This window comes from Trachemys scripta, chromosome 4, assembly GCF_013100865.1.
Source record: "Trachemys scripta elegans isolate TJP31775 chromosome 4, CAS_Tse_1.0, whole genome shotgun sequence".
NCBI lineage: Eukaryota > Metazoa > Chordata > Testudines > Emydidae > Trachemys > Trachemys scripta.
In genome coordinates, this window is record NC_048301.1 from 105,880,777 (window position 1) to 105,894,377 (window position 13,601).

Genomic DNA, 13,601 nt, shown 5'->3' on the forward strand with positions numbered 1-13,601 from the left:
GGGGGGGTTCCGGCGGCGCTCGGCGGGGGGCGTGGGCGGGCTCCGGGGGCTTGGCGGGGGGGCGGCGCGGGGCTCGGTGCTCGGGGGGGGTTCCGGCGGCGCTCGGCAGGGGGCTCCGGCGGCGCTCGGGGGGGGGTTCCTGGTGGTGCGGCTCTCGGCAGGGGGGCGGCGCGGGGGGCGGCGCTGGGGGGGGGGGGGTTCCGGCAGCGCTCGGCGGGGGGGGGGGGGGGGGGGCGCGGCACGGCGCTGGGCGGGGGCTGGGGGGGCGGCACTTTTTTTTGCTGCTTGGGGCTGCAAAAAAGTTTGAGCCGGCCCTGGATGGCGCTGGTAGCACTGCCAGTTATTAAGGTTGCCCAACATTTCCCTTTACAAGACCATAATCAGCTGCTTATAACTTTGCCAAACTTTATGTGTTAGGGCTGAAATTTCCCTCAGGTGTCTGCCTCAGGCTGACTTCTTTTGGAATATTTCAACCAAAACAGTTCAGCTGTTTCCAAGAAGAAGGCTGGGGAAAAATATGTTGTTTTACAATTTTAAAAATGCTCGGACAGCCTTTTCTTTGAAAAGCTCTAGCTCCCCCCTGCTTTGAAGCAGGGGCTTCAACTTTGGCAGCGTGGCCTGTGTGATCCCCATGAAAATCTGCCCAAATATGGCCAAGTTATAAATGCCTTTTAAAAATCACAGTTCACACATGTTCAGCAGAGATATTTTTAGAGCCCCTGCTCTGGGAATTAAAATAGGAGTGTAGAGAAGGAGGCTGTGAAGTGTAGAACCCTGCTTCATTCATTGCAGAAATTGGAAGGTGTATAGTGAATGAGACAGGAGATTGCAGAAAGAGAAAGGACAGGCTCATTGTTAAGATAGCTGAATGCTGTCCTGAGGAATTGAATTCTATCCCTGTCTTTACCACAGAGTCACCAAACCTTTCACGGGTGGTCACTAATTTTATGTTTCTCATTTTCTGGGTGCCTGACTTGAAACCCCGGAACCAGATGTGCAGAATTACTGAGCGCTCACAGATGCCTCTAAAGTCAATGGAATCTGTGCTTTGAACATCTAAAGTGCTATATAATGCAAAATATTCTGAAAAATCAGATCCTAAGCATCTGTTAGGCACCTTAATCTTGCTGTACCTCAGTTCCTTCTCTGTAAAACAGAGATAATAATATCCTGTGACCTCACAGGGGTGTGTGAAAATAACTACATTAACATTTGTGACACATTCAGGTACGCTGGTGATGAACACCATAGGACATTAATCATTCTGTATTCAGAGCAGGGTTTGAATAACATGCAGCTAATAAGGCCTAAAGCAACACATTGAAAAACAAAGTGAAAACAAATTATTGACTAGTTACACTTTAAATGAGCACCAGCTACCCTAGGCATTGAAAGAGGCAGGGGTCTTATGGAAAAAAATAGCATGTGATCATGTAATTAAAGACTGAATACACACAAGAGGACCAAATTAAGATTGCACAGGCAACTTTCATTCTGGCATTTTCTAACTTTGGAGTGCTTGGCTTTGCAACCTTGATACTGGTTTAAAAAAAACAAACTCTTATTTGTTTTTGCATGGGTGAAATATAGCATAAAAGCCCAAACTCACAGAAAGGGGATGTCCTTCCATCTAGCAGTTTGGAGATTGATCCATTCCCAGTAGCTGACTTCCTCTGACATACAGGCGCCAGGAAGCCTAACAGGCCACAGCTGCATCCGGGCCTTGCTGGTTAACCCTTGCCTTTCATTGTTGAGCTCCACAGCTTTCTGACACAGTCATGTCCAAGAGATGCAATCCGCAATACACCACATGCCTCTAACCCATCTGTTTCCCTTGTTGGTTGTCCTCTTCAGCCACAGAAAGCTCTAATCCCCATCTCCACATTGGGGCATGCTCTTTCTGGTGCTCCCAACAACACTGAGTCTGTTTCTGCAGCATTTGCACACGGGTCAGAACTCCCCAGGCTGTGCTGACTGGCAAAAATGGGACTTGTAATTCACAAATAGTGAATAGTAGCAGCAAGGGTGGAGGCTCTAATGCAGATAGAGCTGATGCATTTTGATGACCGGTAGAGGTCAAATGGTCTGGACTCTGTCCACACTATAGCTTGTACTGTCATCACCATTGGAGCTCCACTGTTTGGCACCAGTAACTCTGGGTCCCATTTTTGCCAGTGTAGACATGGCCCTAGTGACAAGTGTGACAGATATTGCAACCCCATGCAGTATTTTTGGGGAGCACTGTATTAAACTTATGAATGGGTTATGTGTTATTGCATTCTACTCTCAGGGGGAGGGTTACCACAGCTCTTACAGGAATTAAAACAGAAGGGGGTGACTTCCCCTGAGATTGTAAATAACTCCCAATAAATTCCACCCTGGGGTGATTTGCATATACTGGTTCAGGCTGGGTTTTCCAGATACTAGGAAGCAACATATAAAATGCTGAGCTTGGCCTGACTAATGGTCTTCATTTTGATTCAGCAAATGGACATGACTATCCGTCCAAGGGGAAACCCCAACTCTCGCTGAAGGGTTGGAAGGGATGGTGGTCTATCAGACTTCCCATGTGGAACATGGGTGATTTCTGCTATGTTTAGTATGGGTTTAAATCTGTTGTTTTTATGTTTTCTCTGTAGTGCTTTGGTCCTGTTAATAACGGTGCTGGCTTCAAAAGAGCTGTGGGATAACGTGTGATTGCAGGCAATACACTGTTCATAGCCCTTAGAGAAAAAGCAACTCACAGCTGCTAGCCATTAGGCAGACTGGCTTGCTGAGAATATCATAGTGTAATGCAGGGGGCTGTACAGCCTTATAATCCCCTGGTCAGATAGGAGGGGGACAGGAGTTCCTGTCCAGAGACAGGTGACATGAGCCTGGAGTGGACACTCCTGGAGTAGAATTCAGAGGGAGGAAGACACATGCTGTACCCCTGAAACTGTGAAGACAAATATTGGAGCACTGCCTTTGCTCTACTCCTCCTTGTTCACAATATGGGACAGATACGTTTAACCACACATCCTTTTAGGAAGATGGACGCGGACTCACAGCTCCTAAGATCTGATTTCATTTCTTTGCTTCTGTAATGGAGCGCCTGCATTTAAATCTAAAATCCACATTAAATAGGTTCTCTGTTTTCATCTGCCTAAAATAAAAATGCTATTTTAATCATTAACAATTATTAAATTAATTGGTGCTTTGTATATTACTTTCTGTTATCACACGCTACTGCTTCCTGAGTTCTCAAAGAGACTCTGTCCCTTGGGATGCTAAACAAAGTCATTATAATCACAGCATCACTTTCTTTCATAATCCCTCCTTCCCATTCTTCATCACCACTCATAAAAATAAAATTGATTCTGTTATGTGCACAGCCAGTTCATAGCACACAGCTTTTTAATAAATGATAATACTGAGCTGTTCTGTAGTGTCTTTCAGCCAAGGATATAAAAGCCCTTTCCAGTCATTAATCAATCAGGACTTCCCAGTTGACAGCGCTGGGAGGTAGGTGTTATTTATCTCCATTGTACTAAAGTGTAAACTGAGGCACAGAGGGGTTACATCACATGCAGCAAGACAATGGCAATCAGGACCAGGAATAGAGTCTTCAGTAGGTACAATCGAGGGACAAGTGGAGATTATAGACTACTCTGGGGGCCAAAACAGCCTCTGACATAAGGTAGAGCAGTCACTGGTTGCTGAAACTTACAGTAGCCCATCATAGGCTTCCTATGGGCTGCTGTGCAGGCATGTCCGCGACGGTGCCATTCCAAGCCCCCCTGTGTTGAGAAGGAAACATAGGGCCGTTTAGGGACTGAGGAGTATTTTCCTGGCCCCTTGTAGTGCCTTTACAGTCATTGTGTGTTGCCAGAATAGCATCTAGGGGCCAGGGTGGGGGAACAGAATCTGTGTCCAAGAGCCCTTAATCCCAGTCACCTGCTTGAACCACTAGTGGACACTGCCTTTTAAAAAAACCTTGTCCAGCATTAACCCCAACTTGCTGAATGAAGAGCAGCAGCAAAGGGAGTTACTGTCAATTTTCTGTGTATGGAAGACCGTGACTGCAAAGTAGGGTGTATTTAAAGCTGGGAACAGGGGAAATCATTCGATCAGCACTGGTAGGGCTATGATGAATACCCCAAAGTGTATTTTTGATGTATTCATTACTTATATTTAAGGGGTGCTGGTGCAATGCACACACCTCCTGGGTGTGGTGTTTTGTCCCATCTAGTGGCACGGAGACCACTTAAAGAGAGAGATAAAATGAGTCTGCTCTACAGCCTTAGCTAACAGCCAGTTAGCTTTTAGCTCATCTGGTAGAGGCTCATACACTAAGCTCCAGAGATCCCCCATTCAATCCTGCCTGCTGATGACTGGGGTCTGTCAGCGTTACACTGGGATGCTCTTTTTTTGGTTGTCTAGGCTGTTGGTGTGATGTGTATCTACAATATTGTTCTTGTCATACTAGATTTTGGGCAAAACTCACTGAGGACTCATGGCTAAACGCCACAACCTCAGAAAGGAGGGGAGAACTGGCCACTTCATTGCAAGAAAGTCTGCACGCGAAGTCTGCTTCTTGACTGGACAAATAACTGTCTGTACTCCAGATGCACTAGCCTGCTGTAAAAAGGATGCATTCCAGGTTCCCACCCCTGCCACCACAGCAATGAAAAAGCTTAACATGCACTTTTCAAGAGAAAAAAAAAACCCAACCAGCCCCCTCCCCCGGCCCCAACAAAGTCCAAAACACAGAAAACCCCTCTTCTCCACCTTCCAGGCATAGGTGTCACAGCAGTTACAGATGTGACAAATACTGGATACCTGCCTGTTTCCCCCAATGTAGATCTAGTGAGCTGTAAAAGACTTAACAAACCTTGGGTTTCGGCCCTTTTTTGCTTTTTTATGGTATACAAAAGAAGGCCTGAAATGATTTCACTTTTGTCACACGCCAATGGCCCCCTCCCTCAGGGGGTCTCCTGGAGAGGCAGATCAGCACTGTATGTTGCTAATGCTGTTGCAAGCATTGCAAAGTATTCTGTGAAGGGTTAAAGGTATGAATGCGGAACGAAAGGTTTCTTTACAGGCGGCGAAAGGCCAGAGTGGGAGGAAAGAAGAAAAGAACAGGTTAACTTGATGTTCCAGCTAAACCCGAAGATAAGAAGCTGACTCCAGCCCAAGGCCAGCTGCTACTGGCCAAGACAGAAGTGGGGAGGGGGGAGTCCTCGACCAGCCATGAGAAAGGAGAGTTGTTGAACAAAATGCAGGGGCCGCGAAAAGGAGCGAGATTGCAAAGGCCAGCCAGGGACAAACAGAACTATCTCACAGCCCTGAAACCAGTGTGTTTTGGGAAAGCTGAAGAAGCCACGGAAGGCCGGTTTGTACTGGTACACAGAGTATAGGGAACAAAGGTCTCTGAGACGCCCCCAAAAGACCTTAAGGTTTAAAACCCTCCTGAGAGCTGAAGCAATCCGGAGATCACAGCGGACCCAGGAAGACCTGTGCGCACAGGACAGAAACTCCTGTCCACCCTTCCCCCTCTTCTTCTTACGTTACACCCAGGCCTGGCCAGCCTCGGGTAGTGAGTGTGTGAGTATGAAAGTGGGTTAGGGCTTGGGGCACTAACGCTTTCTTCCTTCCTCAGAGTGACGTGGGGAGCACCCCTCACTCTCTGCTGTTATTTTATTATTTTATCAATAAAGCTTTAAAATTTAGACACTTGGTGTGTTCCATCATCTCCTCCCTTAACGATCCTGTGGCCTCAGCCTGATCACCTGAAGCCTCAGGCAGATTGGCATCAGAAATCTGTCACACCCTCAGCCCCTTACATTAGAAATACCAGACTGGTCTTCCCTGGGTGGGCAGGAGGATCTCTTGGGGCTCTCAGAGATGTTCATTATCTACTCTCCAACCTTAATGGACAGGGTTTGGGGTAGTGCTGATCTAATAATGCCATCCTTACACCCAAATATTCATTAAATATGGGAGTTAAATAGATGTGAAAAAACAAGTAATGAACTAATCTCGCTCATTAAACAAATAGGCTAATCAAAAATGTCTTTCCCCTTGCATTTGCTCAGGCTCTTGTGAGGTCAGAATTTCACTAGTTTTCCAGTCACCATAGAGTCTTGCAGCCAAAAATAACGCCCCCAGAAACCTTCCTTTCAGGCTTTGTGTTAAATGTTGGTTATTTCTTTTACCTGAACACCATGTTCTTTAGATATAGATTAGACGCTTACTTGTTCTTTCTTAGCTTGTTTTATTCCTTGCAAACTACATGTTCTTGATCTAACCCTAGTTGGTTACTAGTGAGGGGAGGCTGATGACTGCAGCAACAAGGAACAGAAGCTGAGCAGATTGGTAGTTCCCCTTCTTCAAAGTTTGATACAGTCATATCTGCCCTTCACTGCTAGGATATGTTTGTATGCCAGACCGACTGCCAGCTGTATGGATAATACATCTTCCCAGCACTGAAAGAATTACTGCCAAGCTTCATTATACAAACACCACAGCCACCCAAACAGCTTGCTGTGCACACAGAAAGAGTGAGGGAAGATAGCATTTTGCCACAACATACATTTTTATTGAAGTAGTCAAGAGTCATATGACCTTCCAGCTGGCCTTTGGGATAACCATAGCATTAGCTTTGACAGTGTACATCAGTTTATGTTTAATTCGGTAGTATGGTATTATAATTGTCTATCATACAGATCAGAGGTTGGTTGAAACAAACAATGGGGCAAATCCTCAGCTGAGGACAGGGCCCCATCTGTAGCATTAAAGTAATCTAAAGCATTCTGAAATCGACCCTTGCAGTTTCAGAAAGTTCCTTGCCAAAAGGAGCTGCGATCGCAAGATATTTCAAATAGTTAGGACAATGCTTCCTTTTTCAATTAGAAATGTAATCAATAAGAAATATCTAACTAATCATTAACAAACATACGAACACCTTGTTATTTTATGCTAAAAAAAGATGATACAGTCAATTAGCTTATTGAACAGTCAAGGTGAAGTGAAAATCTTTATGGTGACCCTGTCCAAATAGTTATAAGGACTAAATGACCACAAATGATAAATCATTTGTTTATCTACTTGCTGAAACTGTTTAACAGATAAAGTGATCTGACCAACCTTATCACTGATGTGTGGAGTATAGCCACAAATTGGTACAGAGACATGTACAGCTGTTTTGTCTTATTGTTTCATTACCATCAAAATTATTGGTGTTGAACCAAGAAAATCAGTCAAGTAATTTTATATTGCTGCATAACGAACAACTAAACAACTGCACAATCATCAAGGAATGTCATGAGACTCTATATAGAGACAGGAGTTTGAAAGTGGCTATCTGTGCAGACTGCTAAATATGCTGATTGAGAAACTGCAGCCTGGGAAAGAAGGTGGGGTTGTGCAAAGTTGCTCAAGATACACTGCAAGAGGAACCTACAGAAGCAGCTTGTGGTAGTAGATTACTGACTGGAGCCTGGACTAAACAATTGTCTTAAAAGATTATCATACTAAATGCACAATTGGTGGCAAAGGATGTTGCAAGTTGATATAGGTCTTCAAATGTATAGTGCAAACTGGTATGTCCCAAGCTACTTGTCTGGTTGGATGTTTCAAAATGTCATCAGAAATGAGGTTTGCTTTCTAATTGGCCCACATCAACTTTACCTAGAAAAGGAGCCAGGCCACACGGCTTATCAGAAACTGTACAAAACAGCTGTTCACCAATTTGCTCACTGAAACTGAAACATCTGGATGAGATTGCATGAGAGTGGGATTGTCATCAGGTGGCTACCAAGAGCACCCTCTCTCTGCTAACACCTGATGTCTTGGGAAAACAAACGATGGGAAATCAATGGGAATTCGGCACCTAGGTGCTTTTGAAAATCCCGCTAGGTGCTTATCTGCAGCTTTAGGCTCCCAACTATCTTTAAAAATCTGGCCCTAAGTCAACAAGTAACTGAGAATGTCGAGCCTAGAAGAACTCATTTCACTGAGAATAATATTATTTGTAACAGGAGAATCATGGCTGGGTACAGCAAAGGTGCATCTCAGAAAGATTAAGAGTGTGTTAAAGCAATCAGCCTAGGTTCTTGTCCATACAGAGACCGATGATACGTCTACACTACCCAGACTATAGCAGCACAGGCTCGTCATGTAGATGCAGCCTTCAGCGATAGAAGGGGTTTTTCTACACCTATTCCTCAGCCAATGCTAGTGATGTTGATGGAAGACCTCTTCTATCAACTAGTGATGTCCACAGGGGGGGTATGTCGGCATAGCTATGTCCATCAGGAGTTTGCTTTTTTCCCCACTGACGTAGCTATGCCAATGTAACTTTTCACTGTAGACCAGGTCTTCATGCATGCCAAGCTGGGGTGTAAATCTACAGGGTACTAGCCTGCTGTGCAGTAACTGGCTGTATGCATTAAATGCTACCATGCATTAAAAGTTCTGCAATGTGCTTTGAACTGCTGCTGTTTGAAACACGCTGCAAAAAAAGTGAGTGGCAACTGTGTCCACACACACAGTTGGTGAGCAGCAGGCTAGTGCCATTGTAGATTTACACCCCAGCTTCCCCTGCACTAAGTCTTCATGTGGAGAAGCCCTAGATCATTTTTTGCGGTGACAAGAAACTAACAACTTCTTAGCCAAGAGAGAAAAAGAATTCTGAATTGTCCAGTTAAGCTCAAGACTTTTGCCACTACTGAATATTTGGTTAAAGAGTATACAGTATTCGTGAACGTCCAGAGAAATTATAATATTGAATACATGCATAATGGAAAGAGTTTAGCTATGAACAGCACCAAGGCAAAGCAATTTTGAATCAAATTGACTTAGAATATAGAAATTTGAACAAGTTACTTATCAAACTCGAGAGAGATTTGGTTGAACTGCCATGGGCAGTCCCATAATCCCATTGACACACGTAAGCATATTGGTGGATTGATAAGGATCTTTACTTAAAGATACATAGCTCTACAGGGATAGTCACATGGTGAAAATAGTGTAGATTTAGGATAAAGTTTGTCCGTGTAACAAGACTGATAGGACCTTGAGTTAACTGAGTCTCAGAGATTAAAGCCAAAATTGTCAGAAGTGTAAACTAATTTTGGGTGCCCTCTTTGAGAGGACTAGTGCCCATTTTTTCCGAGTACTCAACATAAATTTATTTATTTACTTTGTTATCTTGTGATACATTGTAACATCCAATGTTGACGTTCTTTTAAATGTAAATGCTACCGTCTTTATTTTACTTTCCGTAATTTCTATTTGTTTTTTAAATTCTGTTTTGGCAAAACACATTTATAAATTTACAATAGTTCCCCAGTTTGTAGTAATTTAGTTCAGGAACAGAATGGACTGTGGGAAACTTGGTGGATAATTAGTTAAATTAAGTTACTTATTCCACGTGTCCTCTAATGCATTTCTTTCTTCTTTCTGCCAAGTGCAATTGGTTATTTGGTGGTGGTGCGGGGGTTGTTTGTGTGTGTGTGTGTGTGGGTGTGTGTGTGGAATGTAAGTGGTTGTTTTGCCATGAATTGTGGCATGATTGATTGGCATGATGCATTTGTTTTGGCTATAGCTGAGAGGACATTCTCCTGGCAGAGGGGCATTAAACTGGACTTCTTTTTTTTCTTGCTGGTATTTTAGTTTCTTTGTATGTCTTGGCACACTGATGGGGTTTTAAGCGGTCTGTTTTCAGGCACTGACAGAAGTGATTAGACCAGGGTTTGGTTTTGGCTAGCTGGGTTGGATGGTTTTCTGGGTGAGCGGCTGTCTGCTTCCTTGCTACCATCCACATCTTACACCAGTGCTAAAGATGCCTATCTGTGTCTCTACATGGCCCTGATTCCCCAGTTGTTCCTGTCCGTCTTTACAGAAAATGTCACATCTTTCTCTCCTGTGCTGCCCAATGAACATTCCCACTAGTCAGCTGACAATGCAGAGGCGGCAGGTAATGCAGTAAAGAGAAACATGAAGGTACCAAGGCCCAGCTCCAGTCACCTAGCCACAGCTTCTCAGGGAACTCTGTGGAGAACTTTCCGATGGTTTCCCAATTCAAGGGTTGGAAATCCTTGCTCTGGTGGGGAAGCTGGGCGACTGTTTTCTAGGTCTCTCTGAAAATGTATTTGCCTTTCCGGTCCAGATTGTTGCTGAAGTGGATGGAGAACCAGAGGAATGAAGTTAAAATCATCCCATAAACCTAAGGAATCAGAGAGGCAAAGAATTAAATATCAGGACTGATGGTTGGCGGTTACTTCACCTGAGTGCAAAGGTACTGATACACACACATCAATACTGAACATCGGGTAAGGAATGGTGTCCCTAGCCTCTGTCTGTCAGAGGGTGGAGATGGATGGCAGGAGAGAGATCACTTGATCATTGCCTGTTAGGTTCACTCCCTCTGGGGCACCTGGCATTGGCCACTGTCAGTAGACAGGATACTGGGCTAGATGGACCTTTGGTCTGACCCGGTACGGGCCTTTCTTATGTTCTTATGTTATGTTCTTATTCACAGGTATCTCTGAGCTACTGTATCAGGCTGTTGCATACACAAAAAAGTTACATTACTGTGAAATGCTACGGTTGAAATTTCAACAGAGAGAGAACAATATCATGGTTAAGGCATTTGACTGGGACTCAGGAGATCTGGGTTCAATTCCTGCTCTGCCACAGACTTCCTGTGTGACCCTGGGACAAGTCACTATCTCTCTGTGCCTGAATTTTCCATCTGTAAAATGGGGATAATGGTACTTCCTTTCTCCCATCCTCTGTCTGGTCTGCTTAGACTAAGTTATTTGGCGCAGAGATTGTTATATACAGCATCTAGCACAATGGGGCTCTAATTTCAGTTCCAATACCATAACATCAGCAGTGAGAATAAGTTGGAAAATTTAGGATTCAGATTCCCACAAACAAGTTAAGTCTGCTCCTGTGTGCGAACCGTCTGTACTGCAGTAGTCTTTGATTGAAAAAACCTCAGTAGGTACTGTTTGGAGTAATACAACATACATCACATACATGTGTGCCTCTGAGTACACAAAAGAATGCAGTTCCTTTGTACTGTAGTATACAAATTTGCTGAATGATACATCACATTGCCTAGTATTGGTGTGATCATATAATTGAAGGCTGTATCAGAACCTATATGTGCAACATATCAGAAGCCAGGTTGCTGTGGGAATAACGGTGGCAGTAAATATATGTTCTTTATAAAAGTTTGCCTTAATATGAAAATGCCTCTTTGAATGTATAGTTTGATTTTTGAACATTTATGAACAGCTCATTGGTAGCTGGAAGATAGCAACACCTGCAATAACTAAGGCAGCCACCGTACACTTTTCTTTGCATCCTGCAATCATAATGGTAAAAATATTTTAGAAATAGAATGAGGCTCCTCCCACCATATTCTTCAAAACCAGTCCTAGTTGATAGCTGCCATTTCACAGCTATGAAATAAAAGCCACAACTTTCTTTCAGTAGAGTTGGAGTGAGATTTTTCCTATACCCAAACTGAAAACATTACCCCAAATATTCCAAGATACGACATTGTATAATTCATCTGGTATGTCTCATGCATAGTTCCACGGGAGGAGCTAATCTACACTGAGAATTAACATAACTATTGTAATATTAGTGCTAGAATTTTATATACCTATGTAATTCTATGCATCAGGAAATACCTTGGATGGAATTGTTATAAGTCAGATTGCTTAGCGGCTGTTCCTAACGGAATGATAAAAGTTTAAACTAGAAATGTTGCACACTAACCTTTATGATTTGAAATGTTATGGTTATGTTTGTATTCTAATTGGCTGAACCAGAAGGGTTTTCTAAGCCTATCAGAATTCAGCAGGTTAGGCATCATCTGCTCCTGTGCCACAATTACATGTGCCATCTTCCTGCAATAGTATCAGAGCTCTACCCACTGCTGCTCTTCCATCCTCTGACACAGCAGTTCAGAGGAGAATAGCTCTGACTAACATTTTGGGCAAATCAGTAAACTTTAAAAAGGGCAAATATTTATTCCATCATTATTAAAAGACAAACTGATATTTAATGCAGGAGTCAGCAGGCAGGTGTGATTCACTCTGGGGACTCTTGCTGCTCTCAGGCAGCATTCACGGAGTCCAGGCAACCCCTTGAGTGTATTACAACCATGTATTTAGGTCCAGGTCATCCACTCATGTATAGCAAGTTAGATATAATAACTCCACATTGCACAGCGAGCCCGGGTACATTTAAGGGTGATCGTGACAAGTCTGAAACCCAACTGTGCGTACAGACCTGGTCAGAAAAATCTTGCTTCAATAACTGAAGCTCAATTGGAGAGTTATTAGAGCAGGTGAAATTTAATATTCTGTACATGGAACAGGTCTGAAGGCATGTTTTATTACAAGTGCGGGACCCCTGTGTAGAGGTTGTGTCTGCCAAGTGGTGACTAGACACGAAAAAGGCTTGTTCCATTAGCAGCGTACTCCAGCCATTGGCTAGATGCACCATGTCTGCATATCTGTAAGGCAGTGGGTTAGCATCTCACCTGCCCATGCACCAACAACACTCTCCAGCCACAGGATTCCTGCCCCTTCTTCTACAGGACTTCAGTGTTATTCAAAAACAAAACACTGTTCAGCACACCAATCCTGTCTTTTCTCCTGACCCGGGGTCTACTGCAGGGGCCAATCTACTCCCTACAGGATTACACTTCACAGAATGACTGGGAGTCAAGACAAGTCTCTGGTTCCTTCTTCCTACCCTGTTCCCCACAGGATTACATAGGCCATCTGCCAGAGAGTCTCATGAACTGGATTCTGTCCTCAGCAGCAGCCTTTCTACTCCCTGCAGCTCAACTGAGCTACTTGCTGGCTCACCTAATACCAGATGATCTTCAAGTTATCACCTGACACCTAGCCTCAGCTGAGAGGCAGGCAGCTGACCTCCTGTGTATCACAGGCCTAGCCCTGCAGGAAGTTGTGGTCTTGCATATCTAACAGTAACATTACAGCTGGTTGCAACTGCCCATTATTTTTTTTGTAGGAAACTTAATTTTGGGAGATTTTTTTAAAGACATTTCCCATGATGAGTTTTCAATTTATTTTTTTTAACAAAAAATTTGCATTTAAAAAAAAATTGTTTGGTAAAAATATCAGGGCTTAGGTAAAAGTTTTCAAAAAGAAATCAACTTTTACCAAAATAATTTTGGTTTTTCATTCCAAACACTGGAAAATTTTGACCAAGATGAACATTTTCTATGATAATGTTTCCTTTGGTTGAAAAGATATTTTTGGTCAAAAAGTGTTTGATGACAATATTTTGACCAGCTCTAAACACCACAAAGTAATGTTAGCTCATATGGTGGTTAGAACATGGCACATCCTCAGCCACAGGAGAAAATGCTTAGGCTCAACACCCTTGACAATGGGATTCAAGTTCTGAAGAAGCCAATTTCCAGACCTATTCCCCAAGCTCAGCACAGAACCTGTGGCTGCCAGGAATTTAGCGAGCCCGTTCCAGCAGAGAACTGGCTGTGATTCCTCAGACTGACTGGCAGCCCTATTGGCATCTACCCAATGAGACGGGATAGCTCCTCCCCT

At 43.6% G+C, this 13,601-nt stretch overlaps 1 protein-coding gene across 3 annotated transcripts in view; it reads right to left on the minus strand.

The window, feature by feature from the left end:
* Positions 1 to 6,645: 6,645 nt before the first annotated feature.
* Positions 6,646 to 13,601, minus strand: part of TSPAN32 (tetraspanin 32) — a 68,021-nt gene continuing 61,065 nt past the window's right edge. For all 3 annotated transcript variants that reach the window (XM_034770276.1, XM_034770277.1, XM_034770275.1), the window contains one exon: positions 6,646 to 10,210. In XM_034770276.1, coding sequence (XP_034626167.1) covers positions 10,115 to 10,210 — 96 coding nt within the window. In that variant the 3' untranslated portion in view covers positions 6,646 to 10,114. The remainder of the gene's footprint in view (positions 10,211 to 13,601) is intronic.